At 37.7% G+C, this 24,740-nt stretch overlaps 1 protein-coding gene across 1 annotated transcript; it reads left to right on the top strand.

Moving 5' to 3' along the window:
* The first annotated feature begins 886 nt into the window (after nucleotides 1-886).
* Nucleotides 887-22,326, top strand: PTGER3 (prostaglandin E receptor 3). The gene is made up of 3 exons (XM_026679349.2): nucleotides 887-2,126; nucleotides 16,760-21,836; nucleotides 21,875-22,326. Exons 1-2 carry the CDS (start codon nucleotides 1,266-1,268, stop codon nucleotides 17,033-17,035), a joined length of 1,137 nt encoding a protein of 378 aa, XP_026535134.2. The 5' UTR covers nucleotides 887-1,265; the 3' UTR covers nucleotides 17,036-21,836; nucleotides 21,875-22,326.
* Nucleotides 22,327-24,740: the final 2,414 nt, after the last annotated feature.

Raw genomic sequence — 24,740 nt, 5'->3', positions numbered from 1 at the left:
ACTCTTATACCATATTCCATTCCTAAAGCTAAGGGAGTAGTAGATTATTATTCCTACCCAACATAATATTAATAATGCTACATAATATGGAAAGGTGATTAAACCTGTCTCCAAGGTGCTTTTTCAGGAGGCAACTGGCCTCCCCGGTTTTTCTTTGAAAACGTTTCGCTTCAGAGTCCAGTTGCCTCTTGAAAAAAGCACCTCTGGGAAAACCATGACCTGGATGACTTGAGAATCTCCGTTGTTAAACCCGATAACCCCATCCCAAGATGTCGGGCACTTTAAGTGACCATTCTGTTTAATCTTTTCCACCGCTCCCTTGATCCTGAGCCATGGACTGCAATCCGCCCCTCGATTAACCTCACGGGATTATTCGCCCTTGAGTGAGGAAGAAAGGGAAAACTGGGCTCCAAGCGTCTTGCGAGCTTGCACGCGACCGGGGGGGGGGGGGGCCGCCAACCGTACATTGCAATGTCCTACCTGTCAATGAATACTTCAGCTTCAACCATAACAACACAAGAGCACACAATAGATACAAACTCAAAGTTAACCGCACCAAACTTGATTGCAGGAAATACGACTTCAGCAATAGAGTGGTCAATGTCTGGAATACTCTACCCGACTCTGTAGTTTCTTCCCCAAACCCCAAAAACTTTAACCTTAGACTGTCTACTATTGACCTCACCCCTTTCCTAAGAGGTCTGTAGGGGGCGTGCATAAGCGCACCAACGTGCCTACCGTCCCTGTCCTATTGTTTCTTATTCTTCTTTTATTTTTCTTATATGTACCCATTTCATGTATTCACAACTATGTATACACTTATACTTATTATCTTGTAAACAATTGGCAAATCAAATAAATAAAAATAAATAAAATAAATAAAAACCAACCAGGAGACAGGTAGGAAAAAGGAAGAGGGGGAAAGGGAAGACGCCTGGGCTGTAGAAAAACACCACGCCCCGGGGAGAGTCCTGGGCACTTTTTGAGCACTTGCGCTTTTCTAGTTGGGACCGGAACGGCGGGCAGAAAAGAGACGCCAAAGTGGGAGAGCTTACTTTTCTCTCCGAGAGAGCGGAGGAGAGGCACCTGATGAATGAAAGCTCCGCCTCCGCGCCTTGAAGAGAGCGGCGGGTTATCTCCCTCGACCACTTGAAGCTCCGAGGGCGGCTCGCCAAAGGCGGGAGCGCCGCGATGGAAGGGAACCGCCTCGCGCTCCGCTCCCTCTCACCGCCCGGGATTCTTCTCTCGCCCTTCGAGCGCGCAACATGACTTTCCGCGGGCTTTATGGGGGCCGGCTCAACTCCACGCAGTTCGCCATGGCCCCCCTCGACGCCGCCGGGAGCCCGGAGAAAGGCAACGGCAACGGGACCTTCGCGGAGCAATGCGCCTCCGTCTCGGTGGCTTTCCCTTTGACTATGATGATCACGGGCATGGTGGGCAACGGACTGGCCATGCTGCTAGCCTACCGAGCTTACCAGAAGAAGGACAACCAGCGGAAGAGGCCGTTCTTGCTGTGCATTGGTTCTCTGGCCCTGACGGATCTAGTCGGGCAGCTGCTGACCAGCCCCGTGGTCATCACAGTGTACTTGGCCAATCGGAAATGGCAGGCGGTGGACCCTTCCCAGGGCCTGTGTGTCTTTTTTGGCTTGGCCATGACCGTTTTTGGTCTTTGCCCTCTCTTCATAGCAAGTGCCATGGCTTTGGAAAGGGCCCTGGCCATCCAGGCCCCCCACTGGTACATTGGCCACATGAAGACCAGGCTGACCAAGATGGTGCTACTTTGTGTGTGGCTGACTAGTTTTGCCTTTGCTCTCATGCCCATGATGGGCTTTGGGAAGTATACGCTTCAGTGGCCGGGTACCTGGTGCTTCATCAGTATGAAGGATCATGAAAATGCCAGGGTGGGCAATGCTGTTTTCGCTTCTATGTTTGCTTTCTTGGGCCTCTTTTCCCTCGCTGTTACTTTGGCATGCAACATGACAACCATAATTGCACTGGTGTGTCGCTGCTGGTCCAAGAGCTCAACATCCCGATCAAGGAAGCAGTGGGGCAGGATTACCATGGAAACCTTTATCCAGCTGCTGGGAATCATGTGTGTCCTCCTTGCTTGTTGGTCCCCACTTTTGGTAGGTTTCTTCAGTGTGTCCAGTTGCTACAGAGTGGCTTGTTGGCGCAAAGCTAGTCTATAAATTCTTGTAGTAAATCTAATGTGCGGGAAGCATCCAGTTAGAGAAAACTGGCAATAGTGCATAACTTATTACATATGTGCCTTTTTTTTTAACAAGGCTCTGATATGTCTTAATGTTTAAAAATGTGTGAGAAAAGAGATGACATCTTAACAAAATTTTAAGTTCATTATTAATTAGTGTGCTATGCAACTTTGGTCAGTGTAATTTTTCTGTTTATATAACCCCTGTCCTGTCTTTAGCTTTATTAAAATTCTGTCCAAACATCTTTTGAGATGAACCATAAACACATTTCTTATTGTCTTTAGTTAAATATTGTTATAACTGAAAGTGGTTGTAGATATACCTAATTTCATTTTAACCATCATAGCAGTCCCCATTTTGTTGTTTTCTTCCTGGTTTTATTGAGATTTCTTCTTGGTATTGTAGATCTTTGGAAAAATATGAAATGCTTTACCAAGGTGAGAATGAAGCAGTACATTCTATAACGTCAATGGCTTCTTTCAAAAGAAACCTGGGAAAGTATTTGAAAACAGGTTGATCTCCTAACTGTGATATTCCAGACTCTTGGGAAAGACCTCTGTAATAAGTTAAAACTATGATTTGAGTCTGAGATTTATTCTTTGCAAAGCATGTGCTTTGCTATCAATCTGAGTTGACTTCATCTGTACAGGAAATAACCAGTTGCATTGCATTATGTGGGTGCTTTACCTAGAGAAGATGAAGAAGATAGAGTGCCAGTCAGATTTGGATATGCATCTTTTAAGCCACACAAAGCTTTTCCTGAATAACTATTCTATAAGGTATGTATTCAGAGAATGAAAAGGCCCACTGATCAGCACTGAATACCTGGCTAACTTAATAACTCTTTGTATTAAATTAACAGAAGTTAAGAGAAAAGGTTGTGAACACTAGATAGCATCTAAGTCATTGGATCTGTTGGCTAGACTGTACATAATCATGACATGATCTACATATCAAAATGCAGCTCATGATAACTTATCATACTGGGGGATGTTGAAAGATTTAAAACACTTCTTAGATGAATAGGGAAGGATATTGAATAGCTTTTAGTTTATAAATTATTTTGTTAACTAATAGGTTACAATCATTGAGGCCATCCATTGGACTCTAGGTAGTTCTCAATCAAAGTATAGAACAATATGTGCAACCATAAAAACAGAAAACAATAGAAACAAAAATCTGGTGCCACAATCAAGCTTGCCCAATGCAGTCCACAATGTTCTTCTACTTCAACTGTCTCCTATCCAAGCACATGATGGGAAAGCCAACCCTTAAGTGCTTTCTGGAAGCTTAAAAGAGGGGAGGGGACTGTCAGATCTCAAGGGGAAGATGTTCCATAGGCCAGGGGTTAAAAATGGAAATATTTAAGGGAAGGGACATGCAATGTGCTCATCCTATCCAATCTGATGGGATGGGCAGATGATGATCCCACACCCTCTGTCACTGAATGATTTCATCCACTGGGTGAGAAATTACATTTCAGGGGCCTAGGACTTGACCTCTACCCTCACTAACACTGACTGGAACTGGGGGTCAAGGAGAGAAGTGGAGAACTACCCCCAAACAGTGCTTCTCTCTTCCCGCCCACTCTCCTGAAACAGTCTAAAAGGATATTATGGTTGATAATATTTAAAGCCACTGAGATTTAGGAGAGCCCAGATGATTGCACCTGTTCTAAGCCCTCCAAACATCATTTAAAAGTGCAACCATGGACATCTGAGTACCACTCCAACTTGAACCCAGATTGAAAAAGGTCCAAATAATCCACTTCATCCAGGGCCCCCTGAAGCTGAGGCCCAATCACCTTGTTCCCCAGAAAGGGCATGTCAGAGACTGGACAAGAGTTGTTATCAAGGTTGGGTCCAAGAATGGCCTTTCTAGAAGGTAGTATATGCCACCACCTCCTTTAAGACGAGTGGTGCCATCCTTTCCTTTGGCACATCAACAACTGTTCAGCCCAAGCCACATGCTTTCATATATTTTAAGAGATTGTTACCTTAATCCAGAGATTCTCAAACTGGGTGATGTCATAACTAAAATGTTGAAGTCATTTACGTGACTCATTCAAAAATACTAATTATTTCATTGGAAGAAAGTTTTGCAAAAAATAAATATACCACTTGCTTTTAACACAGGTAGTCCTCGACTTAACACACCTTCATTTAGTTACTGTTTGAAGTTACAATGGCACTGGAAAAATAGCTTATGACCAGTTTCCACACTTGAAAACTATTGCAGCATCCTCATGGTCATGTAATCAAAATTTGGTTGCTTGACAACTGGCATATATTTATGACAGTTACACTGTCCTGGGGTCATGTAATCACCATTTGTAAGCTTCCCACAAAGAAAGTCAATTGGAGGGGGGAGCTGGATTCACTTAACAACAATGTGAAATAGTCATTTACCACTGATTCGCTTAACAACTGTGGCAAATAAGTCATAAAATAGGGCAAAACTCATTTAACTGCCTTGCTTAGCAACAGAAATTTTCAGCTCAGTTGTGATCATACTTGAAAGTCTTTTGGAATTGGCTAGCTATATTTAATATAGACAGATTCTATATATAATAGAAATAATGTGATCTATATGTCAAAACAATGATAAAGTTTGAAACTTTTAAAATATTTCATGATAACGAAGAAAGTAAATTTAAAACAGTATTTTTAATCAAACAAGTTAAAATTAGGGTTAAGAGTCCTAGTGGCGCAGTGGTTAGAATGCAGTATTGCAGGCTAACTCTACTCACTGCTAGGAGTTCAATCCTAACTGACTCAGGGTTGACTCAGCCTTCCATCCTTCCAAGGTCGGTAAAATTAGGACCCAGATTGTTGGGGGCAATGGGCTGACTCTGTAAACTGCTTAGAGAGAGCTGTAAAGCACTGTGAAGTGGCATATAAGCCTAAGTGTTACCTGTATTGTTAATGCTATAATAAATGAAATCTGAACAGTGGGCAGAAATACTGAATTTTGTTTGCAAAAGTACTCCAAAGATTGCAGGTATATGAAAGGCCACAGTAGAAGTAGATAACTGTCAAACAATCTTCCCAAACTTTAGTATTGGACTCATTACAAGCTTTGCTGAGACAAGCTGGATGTTGCCTTCTCCAGGAACAGTAGAGGCAAGTTCTAACAGTGATTTGCTCACAAGCACCCCACCCCAAATTTGTAACTCCTCTCCAATCTGCTTTTAACCTCCAAGGGTCACAAACCATGACCAAAGCGAAGAACCTTGTTCTATGCAATCTATTATATTATTTCACCTGTTTTAGTTTTCTACTGCTGATAAGAGTTGTGCATTTTAATCTGCAGTTTTTGCTCTTAACTCCTGGAGAGCTATTTACAGGAATGTTTATTCATTTAGTAAATAAATACATGAAACAGCTTATCTTCAATTGTTAATTTCCTAATTGGGTTACTTTTGACCTTGAAGGCCCACAAGTAGCAGAGAAAGGGTTTTAATGAGGCATAGTGAGTGAATTAATCTGCAATCCATTGTGGCACGTTTTCACTTGTTCCCAATCCCATCTTTTTCATAGAAATCACAGGATAATTTAATCATAGAGCTAGTTAGTTTGACTATACTTCAGTTATGGATTAGTTTGGACTAAAAACAAATGATCATTTTTTAATCTGAATATCTCTCTGTTTATATTATTCAGCAAACATAATCTGCATTAAACTAAACATTTTGCCTTTTCTCCAAGCCTAGCAGCACTGTTTCATGTATTTATTTATTAAGTGAATAAACTTTCCTGTAAATAGCTCTCCAGGAGTTAAGAACAAAAACTGCAAATTAAAATGCACAACTCTTATCAGCAGTAGAAAACTAAAACAAACTCAATAATTCCTCTATAGAACTGTATCAGAATATGACAGTATCCAATGATCTGGAGATTTTTTTTTAATTTCTTTAAATGACCAGGGTACCTTGAGCTGATCCTGATTTAGCCTGTTATTTTTTTAGCTGTCATGCAGAGTTAAAGCTCTTGAAGTGACTATCTAATGCACACCTATAACACTGCAACTTCAATCAGATGACAGATAAGCAGTTGTTTTCATTATTCTCCTTTGTATTTCAAAAAAGAGATTGAATCATTGAATCACCTAATAATCCCCCAATGGATGTGATACAAGAACATTCTTAAACATTTCAAACACTATTGATATTGACATTTCTTGCAGATGTTGACTTTCACTATAGAAACCAGAGCCTCAGTGAAACAGAATAGTTTCTCAGTGAGAATTTGGCAGATTGATACAAATATCCAAATGGAAAAATACACATCTCCTAAATTAACTTTGTTCATTTGCTGTTCTAAAACAGCCTTACGTAATTTGGTGCTAGTTGCAACCTTACCCTGTTGGCAGCTGAAATTTGTTTGAGATAAATGTTGGCAACAAAGAAAAGAGAGGAAGAGTGAAGATTATGGGTATTTTTTTGTCTCAAGGACAAAAAAAACCCCATAATCTAATTCCCATAATCCTCCTAACCCAAATCTATCACTTTATCGCTGCATTATTGTCAAACTCTGAGGTAAAAAAAAGTAATGAATCCAGTCATTCAGATTAATAGAAAAATGTTTCAACTCTTACTTGTTTCAACTAAAATTGAGTGGTGGGACTCATCTCCAGGGGGGATGAGTCTGCCTACTGAGATGAGGTGGACCGGTTGCTTTCGTGGTTTGGAGACAATAACTTGGTCCTCAACACCAATAAGATCAAGGAGCTTATAGTGGACTATAGAAGGAACAGATCAGACATCCAGCCCTTGCTTATCAATGGAGACTGAGCAGAGCAAGTGGCCAGGTTTAAGTTTCTGGGCGTTACCATAAAAGAGGACCTGACCTGGGGTGTTCACATTGCAGTGCTGGTCAAAAGGGCCCAGCAGAGATTATACTACCTGAGACTTTCTCAGAAAACAACTGAATGAGAAACTGCTGGTGACCTTCTGCCGCTGCACCATTGAGAGTATCTTAATTTATTGTACCTGTGTATGGTTTGCCAATTGCACGGTGGCAGATAGGAAAGCACTCCAGAAGGTTAAAGTCATTGCCCAGAAGATCATTGGTTGCCTTCTCTCCTCTTTGGAAGAGCTTTATAGCTCCCGCTGCCTTAAGAAAGTTCAAAACATTCTCAAAGATCCATCTCATCCTGGGCACCCTTTTTTTTGAACTATTACCATCTGCCAGACGGTACAGAATAATAAAAACAAGCACAAATAGACTGAAAAACAGCTTCTATCCCAGGGCAGTAGCTCTGTTGAATTCTGCTGTATAGCGCAGTATTGGTGCAGTGTTGGGGTTTTTTGGTTCAATGTGTGGAGTGTGAAGGATGTGTGTTTGTGTTTATTTTCATGGTCATGATGTGCACTGAAGATGGTGTTTGATTTCGTTGTACAGGTGCAATGACAATAAAGTAAACTAAAATAAACTAAATAAAACTTCCAGAAAGAATAGAACAGCAATGGGAAACCAGATGTTGGAGATGCTGAGAGCCAGAGCTTACTTTTAACGTGCAAATATCCTTGCCTTGTAGCCATGCCTCATACTATCAAATTCCTTGCTTTCCAAATACCATCAAGGACCATTTGATGTCTGAACTACAATATGCTAATCCTGCTTCTTTAATGTACTGGGTCAAGTCATAATCACTGTGGTTATTTTCCCCAGATTTGTGCACCTACATTCTTGGTTGTGATTTTTTTTTGACTCCTAGCATATTGGCATGCACTTTATTTCCTCTTTCCTAATCTCATCTGTTAATATTTTTTCTGTGGCAAAGTCCACATTAGGGACTCCGTCTCCAAAACAGATGAGGGCCCTTTCCCTCTCCTTCTCCCCTTTCCTTTAGTTTTAAATGGACCATGAATGTGGGAGATACAGTACACAATATACAATATACTCTTAATGAGTTTATTTATTTAGTGTATGGCAAATACATGGACTTATAGTAGCTCAAATGTCAATGTCCAATCCACCCAGCCATTCAAGGACAGGGCGGTCCACACTGAAAAAAATCAGACACTGAGCCAGGTGCAAGCTCCCAGTGGACACCTGGACACAACAGGTGCTGAAGAGCACCACAGTCACACTGAGAGACAGAGACAAGACCCCACTCTCTTAATGAGTTTTAAAGAGGGTTAGGTTTTATACAGGTAGTCCTCAACTTACAACCACAACTGAGCCCAAAATTTCTGTTAAGTGAGGCATTTGTTAAATGAGTGTTGCCCCATTTTACAATCTTTCTTGCCACAGTTGTTAAGTAAATCATTGCGGTTGATAAATTAATAACACAGTTGTTAAGTCAGTCTGGCTTTCTCATTGATTTTGCTTGTCAAAAGATTGCAAAACGTGATCACACGACCTTAGGACACAGCAACGGTCATAAGTGTGAACCAGTTGCCAAGCACCTGGATTTTAATCACATGATCATGGGGCTGCTACAAAGTGCTACTATTTCTAAGTGTGAAAAATGGTCATAAGTCACTTTTCAGTGCCATTGTAACTTTGAGCAGTCACTAAATGAAGTGTTGTAAATCAAGGACTGCCTGTATTTTGTTTCATTCAGCTCATTTTTATGGGTTTTATATAGGATTAATTTTCTAGATTATTTTAAAGATGATTTGTGCTTAATTTGATTGTTATAAAAATTATAAGAAATTAATTTAATTTCCAAGTTTTATATCACTTTGGAGATGCTTTCAGGAAGAATTATAAATGTTTTACTACAAAATAAACCAGATAATCCACACACATCAGATACTAACATAAGAGAATATATCTAATTCAGAGTTGAACTGGGACTCCATACTATAGGTACTGCTTGAAACACAAGCACCTGACTCGGAACACAAACAATCATAGATTCACTGGAAATTTGGAAAATACAGAATCCTACTCAGGTTCTCCAGAAAATATGAAATACTTTGCAAAATCCTTGTGCCAGAAAACTATTGGTAAAGTTTTAGGTAACTACTTGTCCATTTCCGTTTGTCAGACCAAAGCATATAGTAGGCAAAGGCAGCAGTGGGGGAGGGGGGTTGGGGAAAAAAAGGAAAAATGGCAGTACTCCAAGCCCAAATGCACACAAAACCATGCAATCCCACTCACCCTGGTTACAATCTTTCTTCTCCCCCACTTCCACCATACAGCAGCGTATGCTATATCAGCGTGTGTTAAGCATCATCCAGTTCCCCTCTGGTGGGACCCTGACTGCAAAGTTAATCTCCACAAGATTATCACATGATAAAATAAAAAAAACATTCTTGTAAAAATAATAATAATTAAGAAACAATAGCAAAGAACTAACCCAACCCCAGCAAACTCTCCAGGAGTACATGAGGCAACTAAAGAAGTTAAGAATAGGATGGGGGCAAAATAGAACATATGCAAGTATAGATACAAACTCAAAGTAAACCGCACCAAACTTGATTGCAGGAAATACGACTTCAGCAATAGAGTGGTCAATGTCTGGAATACTCTACCCGACTCTATAGTCTCTTCCCCTAACCCCAAAAACTTTAACCTTAGACTGTCTACTATTGACCTCACCCCTTTCCTAAGAGGTCTGTAGGGGGCGTGCATAAGCGCACCATCGTGCCTACCGTCCCTGTCCTATTGTTTCTCTTATTCTTTTATTTTTCTTATATGTACCCATTTCATGTATTCACAACTATGTATACACTTATACTTATTATCTTGTAAACAATTGGCAAATCAAATAAATAAATAAAATAAAATAAAAATAAGTAATGTGTTTGATTAGACTGTTGGTTTGAGCTCCAAGCTTGGCAATTTGGTTGCAAACATTGTGCTTGTCTGTCAGAACACAAGTCTTTAAATACCTTTTTAAAGACCTGTGTTCTGACAGAAAAGCACAATTCAAAATGCACTGATGATGTCTCCTTGAATGGTGACGAAATGTTTGCAACCAAATTGCCAAGCTCAGAGCTCAGACCAACAGCCTAACTACCAATCCGAGCTACTAATATTCAAACCATTTCAATGTGTTTGCTATCCAGAGCAGAGGACTGGAATCTTTAGGATAGTGGGCACCAGATTCTTGATTCATCATATAAGTTAGGTATGCAAACTGTCCTCCCAAACAATATTTTTCAGGATATTGTTTGACTGAACTGAAAACATGAAATGTTTTCAGAAGCTGGGCAGGAGAAACACTTTTTCTCATTTGGAATAACCATAAGCCTTTCCAGGAGAAATACCTGCAATCAGTGGGAGGTGCCACTCTGCTGATGCCTGAGGGCCATCACACTTCAGTGCATTTTGTAACGGAAAGCCTGGCTGCCTTATATCTTTACATCCTCCACTTTTTCTCGGAAGACTGATTTGGCATGGCTGGGCAACTGTTCCACACCTTTGACTAGGTTTGCATGACATGGCTGAATAAGGGAGGATTCTTTCACCAAAGCAGCTCTGAGCATGTTTTAATGAAAACTGCTCTTGTGTAATCTTGCGGTTGACTGGCTAGTGCATGACATCATGCTCCAGGTGTAACCAACTTAAGGATATTACACAAACACAGCTAGTGCATAGGTACAATATACAGTGATGCTCAGTTAATAACAGAAATGGGTTTCAAAAAAATTGCTCATGCATTAAAATAAAAAAGGTCAAAATTATGACATAATGCTTTTATTTATTTATTTATTTGATTTGATTTGTCAATTGCTTACAAGATACAGATACAGATACAGGTATAAGAATAACCATAGTTTTGAATATATGAGATAGATATTTATAAGAAAAATAAAAAACAACAGGACAGGGACAGTAGGCACGATTGGTGCGCTTATGCATGCCCCCTACAGGCCTCTTAGGAAGGGGTGAGGTCAATAGTAGATAGTCTAAGGTTAAAGTTTTTGGGGTTTGGGGAACAAACCACAGAGTCAGGTAGAGTATTCCAAACATTGACCACTCTGTTGCTGAAGTCGTATTTTCTGCAATCAAGTTTGGTGCAGTTAACCTTGAGTTTGTATCTACTGTGTGCTCTTGTATTGTTATGATTGAAGCTGAAGTATTCATTTGCAGATAGGACATTGTAATGTATGATTTTATATACTATATTTAGATCGGACTGGAGGCAATATAGTTCTAGGTTTTCTAGGTCTAGAGTTTCAAGTCTGGTGGCATAAGGTATTCTGCAATGAGTAGAGGAGCGGAGAACACTTCTTGTGAAATATTTCGGGACTTTTTCAATTGTGTTAATATCAGATACATGATATGGGTTCCAGACTGATGAGCTGTATTCAAGTATAGGTCTAGCAAATGTTTTGTATACTCTAGTTAGTAGTGTGATATTACCAGAGAAGAAGCTACGTAGGATTAGATTAACAACTCTTAATGCCTTTTTGGCTATGTAGTTACAGTGGACTCTAGCACTTAGATCATTAGAGATGAGTACTCCAAGGTCCTTGACAGAGTTTGGATCCTCAACAAGGTCTTGTCTATTTAGCTTGTATTTTATTTTCTGATTTTTTTGCCAATATGTAAGATAGAGCATTTATTTGTTGAGATTTGAAGTTGCCATTTGATTGACCATTCTGATACATAGTCAAGGTTTTTTTTGGAGGGTAGTAGTATTGTCTGTGGTGTTGAAAAGCTTTACATCATCAGCGAAGAGAACACAGTTGCTCTTAATATGATCACAGAGGTCATTTATGTAGAGTATGAAGAGAGTTGGTCCTAGAACACTGCCTTGGGGGACACCACTATTGACAGGTACAGAATTTGATAGGACGCTCCCAATTTTGACCATTTGTTGTCTGTTTGACAAGAATGCTTCTATCCAGTTATGCAGGTGTCCAGAGATACCATAAGATTTTAGTTTTAGGAGTAGTTTGTCATGTACCACTGAATCAAAGGCTTTACAGAAGTATTACGTAGATTGCGTCTATTGCTTTGCCCTGATCGAATTGTGTAGTCCATATGTTTTTGCAGTGTAAGAGTTGCAGATTACAGGATAGTTTTTTTCTGAAACCAAATTGTTTATTAGAGAGTAGGTTGTTTGTCTTTAAGTGGAGGATAATGGATTGGTTAATAATTGATTCCATGACTTTACAGGTGACGCAGCATAAGGAGATTGGTCTGTAATTTTCAACTAGGCTGGGGTCTCCCTTTTTGAAGATGGGGATGACCGTGGCTTGTGACCACAGTTTTGGCAAGGAGCTGGTCCTGAAAGATTTTTCAAAGATTATGCTTAGAGGTTCGGCTATGGCAGTGGGTAGCTTTTTTAAGAAGTAGGCACATATTCCGTCCGGTCCAATAGATAGGGATGGTTTTAGATTGCGTAGTGCTTTTTCAACATTGTCTTCTGTAAAATTGATATGTATTAGATCATTGTAGTTGTCTGTAGTTCAACTAGGAAGTACTGGGCATGATCCATTGCTGTTTACAAATACTGAGCCAAAGAATGTGCTAAAGAGGTTGGCTTTAATGGTGTCTTCGTTGCAGTCTTTACTATTATGTCCTTTCAGGGGTGTGATGGACCTTGAGTCTTTTAGTTTGTTATTTACAAAATTGTAGAAAGCATGGGTGGCATTGGTGCGTAGAAGGTTTTCCTCTTGTTTAATGTGATAATTAGTGCATTCAGTTTTCATCTGGTGGCATAGATTTTTGTATCAGCTTTTGAAGTTGGCAACGTGACCAGATTTGTTTTTTCACCAAAATTATGACATAATGCTTTTATTTGTAGGGAAGCGGGAAAGAAAGCAGGCAGGAGGCCAGGTGATCTCTGCATGACAGGAATTAAATATAACCTCTGATCTGTTTCATTGTAGGATACATACAATGTAATATATCATATTGTATTAATTGATTTGAACAGAATATACCAGTTGGATTAATATTAGTTACAAAAATACCCATTCAGAATATTATGTAACAAGTTTCTTAATGGAAAAATTACTTAACAATAAAATGAGAACTCTGATTATATTTACCCTTATCCCTTTCATGTAGAATTAAATTAAAAGGCAGCTGTGCTTTCAGTGTTTGTGAAGGAAATAGAGAATTACAGAAAAAGTGAATGTCAAATAATTCATGGAAAAATAAATATCACTTAGCTTTTTATCAGAATATATTCCTTGTCTGCATGAAATAGAATCAAACTGCAAGCTTATATCTAACTGATTCCTATTCAGTCTTCAGATTTGAATGAGTTAAAATGATGAATGTTAATAGAACGTTAATTTTCCTGAGGATAGTATGCAGTTTGTCAGATATGTGGCTCATTAACAGAGATGGAATTTGACAATTAAAAATAGATTTAATAATTTTCTAGAAGTTAAAAGATTTTTCATGATTCAAACTGAAAAGGCAATTTCCCCAAGAGTGGTTATGGTTAAATGTGAAAGTATTTATTTCTCCCACAGTGATTTCTCTACTGATTCAACTGGTTTTCATAATGGTTTAAAACCTGCAAAATATTTGTATTAGGAATATAATTGAGAGAAAAGTAGTAATTGGAAATAATGAATTTCTTTTTAAAAGTGATTATCCCTGAAGTCTTTGGATTTATGACAGGACTGAATTTAGATGGGTTAAAATAAAAATAATTTTTATTGGCAAGATTTTTCTAACATGCAATATTAAAAACTGGATTTTTATATATATATTTTTGTATTTTTATATTGTATTTTAACTGCCATAACAGTGGTGGGATTCAAATTTTTTTACTACTACTGTGAGCGTGGCTTGGTAGGTATGGTGCGGCGTGGCTTGGTGGACGTGGCAGGGGAAGGGTACTGCAAAATCTCCATTCCCTCCCCACTCCTGGGGGAAGGTTACTGCAAAATCCCCATTCCCTCTCCATCCCACCAACCTACTTTCCAGCTCCGTTCTCCTGCGCAGGGCAACAAGAGAAGACCCAGCTGATCAGCTGGGACTCAGGAGGCAAAGAATAGATGGGGCAAGGCCAGTCAGAGGTGGTATTTGCCGGTTCTCCGAACTACTCAGAATTTCCACTAGCGGTTCTCCAGAACTGATCAGAACCTGCTGAATACTACCTCTGTGCCATAAGTTCAAAGTCATATTAGGCAGTTATATAAATTGAATAATACAATTATAGTTATTTTTTCAGCCATTCTGCTGGAGAAAGTATTAGAAAAAGCAACCAAAATTTACTGAAGGGCTGGAATAACTGCCCTATAAGGAAAGAATAGAGTCTTTGAGAATATGTGGTTCAGAACAGCTATCAATAAAGGAACTTAAGAAAGTGGATAAGGAGAATTCCATCTCATCCTTCCCAATTTTAGATATTTCTAATACCTTCTAGCAAAGCAGAAAAAGATGTAACTGAAAACAGAGAAAAGGGGAAAACATTTTCCTTCTAGTCAAGCACACTTTCTGGAAACTTTATACATTCATGTTCTATCAAGTTGTTGATTGTAGCAACCACACAGATTTTCACCAAGATGATCTACCCCTAACTTGTTCTTTCAAGCCTTCCAGTGGTGTAATCATCACCTCTGTAATCAAGTCTTATCTGTACACATTTTGGGCAACCATACAGAAGAGATTTATTCCTGCTAAATTTTTTTACTTCCCTGCATTTTTTGTTGCCCTGAAATGCCTGGTGACCTCCCTCCAAGTATAATAATATCTGACCCTACTTAGTACTATATAGAATGAACATGAATGAATATAGAATATACATAACTATACATGAACTATAATACAACGTATTATGATGGTTACCAGTTTTGAAAGATTGGGCAAATGTTTGAAGGATAATATTATAATAGCTAGTTAGTCATAATAGCTGTATGTTATTTCCAATTTCTCAGTATCTGTTTCTAGCAAAGGAAACTAAGGTGTGTGCCATCACATTGTCCTGATTTAAGGTATACAAATTATCTGGTTGCCCATCTTGAAAGCAGTATGTTAAACAAGATGGTACAGCTAAGCAGACCACCTCCTCAACTTGCCAAATGCCTTTCTTATTCCATTAAAACAAGACTCACAGTAGCTTCTTTGTAGCTTTCTTGAGATCTTCTGGGTTTGATGCATCAAAGTTCACACTAAACCTTAGAGTGATGCAGCTGTCTTGGTTCTTGGTTCAGAGTAGCCAGAAAGGAATTTGAAGAAGAATTTGTGAAGAAAACGTATCACTGAATGAGCTGCTCAGTCCTACTGTGCTTCTCTTATGACTCAGAGTAGCTTCTTTGTAGCTTTCTTGACGTCTTCAGGGTTTGATGCATCAAAGTTCACACTAAACCTTAGAGTGATGCAGCTGTCTTGGTTCTTGGTTCAGAGTAGCCAGAAAGGAATTTGAAGAAGAATTTGTGAAGAAAACGTATCACTGAATGAGCTACTCAGTCCTGCTGTGCTTCTCTTATGACTCTTTAATTCAAGCAACTGGGACAGCTCTTCCCCACAAGACTCAGGAATATTATTCTCCCTTAATATTACTAACTATTACATAGGTGGTTCTCAACTTACACAGTTCACTTAGTGATAATTCAAAGTTACAACGGCACTGAAAAAAGTGACTTATGACAGTTTTTCACACCTACTAGCATTGCAGCATCCCCATAGTCACATGATCATAATTCAGCCGCTTGGCAACTGACTCATATTTAAGACAGTGTTCTGACCAAGACTTTCTGAGACAGTATCAATCACACACTTAGTCCCAAAAACTCTCTTTTTATTTCAATGGTTGTGAATTATATTCATTCACAGCCCATAATGAGTCCCAAACAGTTTGTGAATAGTCCAACAGAAGTCTGCCACAGTCTTTTCGGGATAAGGATGATAAGCACTCACTTTTATGTCCCTTGAAATGCTGCCAATGACAAAATTGATAATTAGCTGTACAAGGCCAAACAGAGCACAAAGTCAACACGGAGCTTCAGAATTTAAACCGATCAGAACGAACAAAGTTGCTTCCTGCAAAGGCTCATGTCCCTTTGCTCCTCCTTTATGTCTTATGGGAGGGGCCAATCATCTCCATGCTTTACTCCCAAGTCGCCCCTTTTGTCTTAACTGTTCTTGCCTTCTGGCAGCTCTGCACAAGCATGCACTGGGAACAGGCTCCCCCTGTTTCTCTGCCTCACTGATGTCAGCACATAACTCTCAGATGGCCCTGGCCCCATCTCTGTGTCAGACGCAGATCCCTCATCCGAGTCCTCTCCAGACTCCAGGACTGGCCCATGTTCCTCCCCACTGTCCGACTCTGCTGCCAGCTCCGCAGGCCTCCGGCAGACCACAACAGACGGTTGCAATGTCCTGAGAACACATGATCACCTTTTGTGATGTTTTTATAAGCAAAGTCAATGGGGAAACCAGATTCACTTAACGGTGTCATTGACTTAACAACTGCAATGATTCACTTAACAATTATGGCAAGAAAGGTCATAAAATGGGGCAAATTTACTTAACAAATGTTTTGCTTAGCCACAGAAATGTTGGGCTCAGTTATGGTCGTAAGTCAAGGACTACCTGTACTGTATAAAGGAATGATTTAAAGAATTGCCTTGAGTAATAATAGCATACTTCTTTTCATTCTTTCTTTCTTTCTTTTTTTAGGTGACAATGTTGAAAGTGACTTTTAACCCCAACCCTATGAATCAATGCAGAGAATCCTGTAACCAAACCCAAAGTACAGAATGCAATTTCTCCTTAACCCATATTCGCTTGGCTTCACTGAATCAGATCCTGGATCCCTGGGTTTACTTGCTACTTCGGAAGATTTTCGTGCAGAAGTTTTGTCAGATAGCCCGTGCCATTTCATGCTACCCTCGGGACAAATGGAAAGGGCAACATATCATTTTACCCAACAAAATCAGACGCACAACAGTTTGAATCAACTTTCATGTCGGTACTTTCTTTTAGCTCAAGCATTTTCCTTACTGTGAATCTGGGCATCCAGCACATATCCATTTGTGTCCGGAAATTAATTGTGAGGAAGTTAAGGTTAAATGGAGTTGCTTTTTTAATTCATTAATTTAAATATGTCTAAGCAGGGGTAAACCTGATTAGATGAAGGTTACAGACTAAGTTTTTTTTTAAAAAAATGGCAGAAGATAGCAATGGCAAATCAGTTCTCGAATGCTGCCAGGAAAATTGTGTGTCCATGAAATCATCAGCAATTCAAATAATTCTGGTAATCAACATTGCAATTTTGAACATTTGGGGGGAAGCACTGTGAATGGAAATAGGCTATTGCAATATCAGGGGACATCAGGGAATAATCATGTTTCCTGGGTCTAAAAAATATGGTCCAGGACCTGTGCAATATTGCAAATGTGTCAAATTTTATATTTAGTAAAAACTTGTCAAATTTGAGAATGTTCTGTTGAGGATCTGATTGGGCATGTGACTGATTCCCACCTTGCACTAAGTCAATATGTGATTGGGGAGGGGAGGGGGGGTTAACATATTGTAAGAACCCAGCCAAAAGAAATATGTTAAACCAACCAAATTTTAGTGTGTTGTGTAATCTGTTTTATGATATCATTATATTTACATGTTGCTGAATTCCAAATAGATATTGTTCTGATGTAGTTGTTTATGCAGTAGTGCATATCTAATTGCTTTCTCAATAATTATATTAAATTGCCCATTGATTTTATATGCCTACTGACTCTAATGGATCACTTGAGTCCAAATTAAAACAGTCAAATTAATATTCTATTGAAATCATTGTAGAAGTACCAGGCCTAAAAATCTCAATTATTATTTCATGTGTCCTGAATCCACCCCATATTACATATATATTAACATATATGTGTAATTTTTATTCAATACAGTTAATATAGGCTCATACTATAGTTAAAATATTTCATGTGATGTTTTAATGCAATATTAATTTTGCAAATTAATGCAATATTAATTTTGCAAATTAAGATAAATTAAATTATCACTGGACATAATTATCCTTGTATATAAAATAGACCATTAACTAAAATGTGGATTAATCAGACTTTCTGTATGTGGCATCTTCCAATTCTTTTGAATTCACCCTCAGACAATACAATCACTGGGCAGATGGCCATGTATTGCAGTTGTTATAATCTAAAACTTAGGTAAGAAATTTAAATTGCATAATATATACATGTTGGCATAACGCATGGACTTCATAGAATTTAGTTATTAGAGATGTCAGCAGGCACATAGAGATGAACAACATGTACATATCATTCAAAAGAGATTATTAACAGCTAGAAAGGAAACAAAAACAGCAGGAAACATCCTGGCCAGCAATCAACACCCAGATAAGCAGAAATTAATAAAAAGATTGACACCAGATAAACAAGCAGCAACCAAAGATCCTAATCAAGGAACTACCAACTCAGACAATCAAGCAGTAAACAACAGCCCAATCAAGGAATCACCAAGGAGAAAACATTGTGCGCACACACACACACACACACCAACACTGACAGGGCAAGCTACTACACACACACACAGAGAGAGAGAGAGAGAGAGAGGCGAACCCCTTCCCCTCCAGCACTGAAAATGTTACTTAGCCTGATAATGAAACTTCTGCATGAAAACAATAAAATTCAGGAAGCACCAAAGACTCCACAACCAAATTAGTTCCAATCAAATTATTTAAATTCCCTCAGTTGAATAAAATATTTTATAACAGATATGTAGGATCACCGAACTTAGACAAAATACTACTTAACCTTTTGTTAAGCTTTTGGCTTTGCAACTATACCTGCTTTCAATAGCAACTACAAGTCTGGTTATTCTTTTTAACCAAGCAGCATGATTTTTTTAAAATTTTCTCAGGTTTTCTGTTTATTAACTTGTTCTATTTAGCTATTTCATATTATATTTCTTAAGTATGTTTGCTCATTTAATTGTACCCAAGAACTGTTAAAAAAAGAAAATAAACAGAATATAACCAATTATTTAAATAACCAAATTATATTAACTGTATTTTTCTACAATTAATTGTAAAACTAATTTATCTAAACATATATTTTTCTCCTATTTCTACTATGTTACAAAATCATGACTTTATTTTTAGGAAAGTTTTTTTTTTTAAATTCACAAGCCGAATGAGAAACCATGTTCATTTGAATCATATCCTACCTTGGTGCCACAAACAGTTGTTAATACAAGCATTTTGAAAAACCATTATGTTTCAAGTTTAGTGACATAGTTTGATTTCCCTCCATATTAGAAAAAGCCTAGAAGTTTATCGCCAGTTCTGAACTTGCTTGTTTCTCTTGCTGAAAAAAACTGGGGAATCTTCACACAGCTGTGAAGAGCAACTGTCTTAATCAGACTTTCAGTTGCATCTCAGAGTGATCTAGACAAGTTCAGGTCTGGCAGTCTTGCGATCAGGGAAGCAAGGCCATGAATTTTTTGTCTTGGTGCCAAATTTGAATAAGAGCCCTGAAAATTGCTCGTCAAGAATGAGCTTCTGTATAGGCTTGAACATCCAGTGCTGTGCACCAAGGGCCTTGGAATATGTCCAGTGCTTGATACAGGGCTCCCAGCAGCTGAAGCAAGAGTATCTAGCTTGGTATGTTGCTTTTGAGGGTTCTGTTTAATTTACATGCTACAGTTAAACAATAAAGCTTAAAATTCTCCTTACCTATTGGTTGTTCATTGTTTCTGGATCCTCAAAAGAACCATTTGGCTGGCATCCACTGGATACTTGGCAAAACAATACCTAGCTAATATTGGATGATCTCTTCCTATCGCTGCTGCTGTTGCTACCAACAAAAAAAAAAAATCAGGCTTGGGCTTTATTAATACATGAATGAGATTCCACAAAAAAAAACCACAACAACCCAGCATTGTAGGTTAGTTTTGCAAATCTGAAAAACACCTTGCAGAAAAGAGTAGCAAAGCATTTCTTTATTGCTGTCAAGAAAACCAGATTGATTTGTCCATGTAATCAAGCTTGACTCAAAGGCATGAATAAGATACATTGGTCGTACCTTTCTGAAAGAAAATTCTTTATTTTCTATGACACAAATCCTAATTATGGTCATTTTTGATGATGCTAATGTATGATGTAGTCCAGATGTCTTGGACTTGGATTTCACTATTTCTAGCCAAAAGTGGTGACATGGGAATTATAGCTAAGGTCCAACTCTCAGCTCAGCCTCTGGATTGGCTAGAAAAAAAGATATACCACAAATGTCAAAGAGATAATCAAAGACAGATAGTCTGGAAGCAAGGAACAAAAAGACACAGAAATAATCAAAAGGCCAACATTTGAAAAAGTTTCGCTCATAACCTACGTTGCACAAGAAAGTGAAACAAAACTGTGAAAATACAACTGATTTCCAACAACAGATTAACTTTCTCCTTCATTTGTGCTTTAACACTTAAACAGACACCCCACTCATACCTAGTTCTTACCGCAGTTTACAACCAAAGTTGTAAACGCTTTCTAATTAATCCTGTTTTTCAAACCACGATTTAGCTCTTCCTAGGAAAATTCCTTTCAGAGAAACACAGTACAGGGAAAGGCTTACTCTGCGGGCCAAAGAACGATTCTTAATCATCCTCCCAGAGTTACACAATTCTAAATTAATGCCAGTTGAGTTGTAAGTAAACATATATTATTCTTGTCAGAAGAAGGAACCAATTCAAAATAAAAAATGAGAAAGATCTGGAACTTGTTAGGGATATTATGCAGAATTATGCAGTAGGTTCACTAGCAGGCAACTTGCTCCTTTATATATTCAGAAGGTGCATATAAAGTAAAACTCATATGGAATACGACACAATTTGTGTTGGAGTGTGTCTGTATTTATATGGAAAGGATATTGGTGTATGTGTACATCTTCTGACATTGTTCCACAGATCAATGAGGGTTTGAGAGTGAAATTGTGGTTGTACTGTAAAATTAGAAGGGAGGCTTGGGAAGAACAATTATATTTATTTGGCTAACAGTGGGATATTGGATACTGAAAGCTGACAAAATTCTAGCCAACATGGGACAACTGCCAAATAAGTTGCAAAAAAGTAAAAGTGTTTTTTAAATACCCCTAAAATATCAGTAAAGCCTGAACATGCTCAAATAAGGATGGAACGTAGAATATATCAGTAATCACAAAATGAAGAATAACAGCTGGAAGAGTAAAATGGATAGGGGAGAACATAATGGAAATATATTTAGTTGGAATAGCTGATGGGTTTTTTTTTGCCCTCAGTCATTCTGTTTCTCTATTTATGTCAGGAAATATCTCTGAAATGATGACCTAACAGGTTGTGGATTGTCTGGGAATATCTAGCATTAAGAGTTATTGTTATCTTCCAATGTAAGTTTTCACAGGACACTTAATTCATTGGTCCTTTGTATGTTACACATGTGAAACACATTCCATTTCTTTTTTCATATTCATTAAAGGATATGTCCAGTCCCTTTTGCACAAAAATTGCATCGTTTACTAGTCTCTTTTTTAAATATATGACATTTTAAAATATACTCAGAGGCTGAGTTCACATAATTGGTTAAAATATGCTGTGTGATTTATGATTTAGCATTCATAGGAATGTAGCTATTGTTTCAGCAAGTTGTAGGTGTCACATCATGTTAAGCTAAAATATGTTTCCCTTAGGCAAAATGTGTTAGAGTGTGTATGTATGTAGCTATATTATTTTGTTAATCTAGGTTTAGGGGTTTACAAAGGTGTATAAACCCAACCAAAAAGAAGACCATTCATGCAGAAGAATACACTTTGTCATTGAAATTGGTCTATGTTGCTATGTACAGCAGTACTTCAGTTAATGATAGTCATGTTTATTGTATTCTTTATTATTGTTGCAAAGAGAAACAAGTATGTGGATTTTATTGCACAAGTCTATTTTGAACATATTGCCAACGTATAGAATTTTGAGAACTTAATTGTAAATAACAAGTTTTTGGAATTCCATTCTCCAGATACCATTTTTAAAATTGCTGCCTTTTTAAAAAGCACTAATTTGTTTTTAATCCACTTTGAGTTTGATTTTTAATGTGCTTTCATGAAATGTGTTGAGTTGCTATTTTTATTTAATGGTTTACAGTGCCGTTTATTGCATTAGATGTGTTTTAAAGTTTTATACATTTAAACTGACTTATGAAAGCAATGTGTCTTTGAAAGAAATATATTTAATAAACAGACCCGTGAATGAAAAAAACTAATCATCTGTGATGTGTGGCATTCTTCTTTCTAGAAATGCACAGATAAGTATATGAATAAGTATAGTATATACAGCATACTATAATATAGAGTGGGCAAAGTCACAATACACTAATGTTTGTGGAAGCTTTAATTCTCATCTTTGAAAATTCCATTTTACGAATTTTTCTATGAAAATGGCATCCTGATATGAGAAAATACTCCTCTGTTGATAGGGAAATTGGGAAAATCAAATCATTGAGTATAAAAGTCTGAGCTTTGCAGAAATGCTGAAAGACAGCTGTTACTAGCATATCATTTGGAAAAATAATTGATTTTTATATTTAGTCATTCTGAAAGGAAATTCACTGAAAACAAATTATGATTTATTTATTGATAAATCATATTGATATTACAAACCTATAAACCTATGCACATTTACAATAGATTATAGATTCAATGCTGTGATTTTACTGAGATTATGCAACAGACTAATCAAATGGGAAACCTATTGCTTTACTCAGTCAAAATACAACATTTTTTCTGAATTCCCATCAAATCAATTTATTACAGCCATAATAACCCTTGTTTCTACAGCCATGTAGCACCCTGCATGGGAGAAACCATGATGCAAGCCTCTGTCCTACTGATTATTAATGAGTAGAGCCAACCATTGAGGAAAAATCAAAGCCCGTGGAGAATGGTGTGTCCAACCCAACTGAGCTGCAGGATACTATAACTGATGGCTTTGGAGACTGTTTAAAAGTACAAAAGGATCAGGACAGGTGCACTATCGCCATCCATGTCCCAACAGAGTTTAGAACAAACCAATGCTGTCTCTCTCTTCTTCCCAGCCAGAAACCTGACTAATATAGGCTTAGGAAATCCACTTCATCCAGAAAATTTCATAGTTAATCTCCTACCACCATCTTAACAACATTCACCACCAAGGGAAGGATGGATACCAGGCAATAATTGCATAGAATTCTGGGATTTTTTTGATTCCATATTCCATCTTTGCCTTGGTACTATAGCTGGAAGAGGTTTTTTTTAAAAAAAAAATTGCAAGACTATTGAGTCAGAATTCACTTTGCAGAGTCCATGATGATTTTCCTTCAGCAAGGCTTGTTCTTATATTCTGGTTTCCACATCTTAAAAAAAAAACAAGTATCCCATAACCACTTTCAGACTTTTTGAAGGGAAAGTTACATACCTATGAAGTCAACAATTTTACATCTGACTTATTTAGGAAATCAGATGTGTATATGCTATCAGGACTTGATGATTTGTGACTATAATTTTTCAAGTGTCCAGACTTATTACCCCAGTTTGCTTTCACTGTGTCAATTGTATCACCAAGATCATGAATACATCCCCCCCCCCACTTTTTTTGTCATCTAGTGGCACAACCATATTGGCCAGTGTGCTCCTCACCTGCTAATTTCCCTTTGTGTGTTATATATGGTTATTAAGAAAATAGTACAGGAAATACAGGAAGAAGTTTAAATATATTTTACTACATATTCTGACAGCAACAAGGATAGTATACGCACAATGTTGGAAACAAAATAGTACCCCTTCTGAGGAATTAATAATTCAAAAAAGTCTAGATTGTGCTGAAATGGATAAATTGATGTTAAAATTAAAAGAGAAAGAAGAGTCAGAATATTACAAAATTTGGGACAATTGGTATAATTGGTTGAATAATAGAAATAAAGATAAAGGAAATAAGATTACAGATAAAAGTACATGAATGTATAAATATAGATATTTACATGAGATTGGTGTGTATAATAATTCGTATAATAAAGGTGACACAGTACTGTTAAAGTTAAGATTAATATGTGGAAAATGTGGAAAAGAACAATAAAAATTATTGCAAAAAAAAAAGAAAAATAATAATACAGGAAGTAAAGAGTTTTGTTATTTGCTCCAGAACCACTGAAACATTCCAGTGCTCTGAAAAAGCTTTATGGCTGTTCTCTCTTGTTCTACTCTATTTCCTATATAAAAGGAGTTATTATTTTAACAATATTCAATAATGCCTTTGCATACCTTGCCTTCTGCCCATAACTAGCCTCTGGCCTGTTCTGAAGTATGTAAAAAAAAGTATTCATGAAGGAATGCCTAAAGCCCAACTCTGTATCTCAACAGTGTTCACTTAATTTGCTCCAACTTCACATCATCTCACAAGAGGCTTAACCAGCCAAAAGATCCAAGGTTCCAGCGGAGAAGTAGCAGAACTGGTATTACAGAGAGCTTTATCCATTAACTAAGGATTGTCAGATTCAAATTGTTCCCAGTTTACTCCGTCAAATGATGTCAAATTAGCTCCATTGGCATTGCATTGTCTAGCTGTAGTTTGACCTGGTTCATACCTGAGCAGTTTTATCTACAAATACTGTACCACAAGAATTCTTCATGGTATCTTC

The sequence above is a fragment of the Notechis scutatus genome, chromosome 3 (genome assembly GCF_049901735.1).
Source record: "Notechis scutatus isolate UNSWTSFEM ecotype Mainland chromosome 3, rNotScu1.2, whole genome shotgun sequence".
In the NCBI taxonomy this organism is placed as follows: Eukaryota; Metazoa; Chordata; class Lepidosauria; order Squamata; family Elapidae; genus Notechis; species Notechis scutatus.
The sequence above is the reverse complement of the archived record's forward strand: the minus strand, read 5'-3'. Positions and strand labels throughout refer to the sequence as shown.

Excerpts from the sequence above, each read along its gene's own strand:
- PTGER3 (XM_026679349.2), top strand. The coding sequence starts at position 1,266 with ATGACTTTCCGCGGGCTTTATGGGGGCCGGCTCAACTCCACGCAGTTC. Across the intron at positions 2,127-16,759 it reads CTTGTTGGTCCCCACTTTTG|GTGACAATGTTGAAAGTGAC; the intron begins GTAGGTTTCTTC and ends TTCTTTTTTTAG.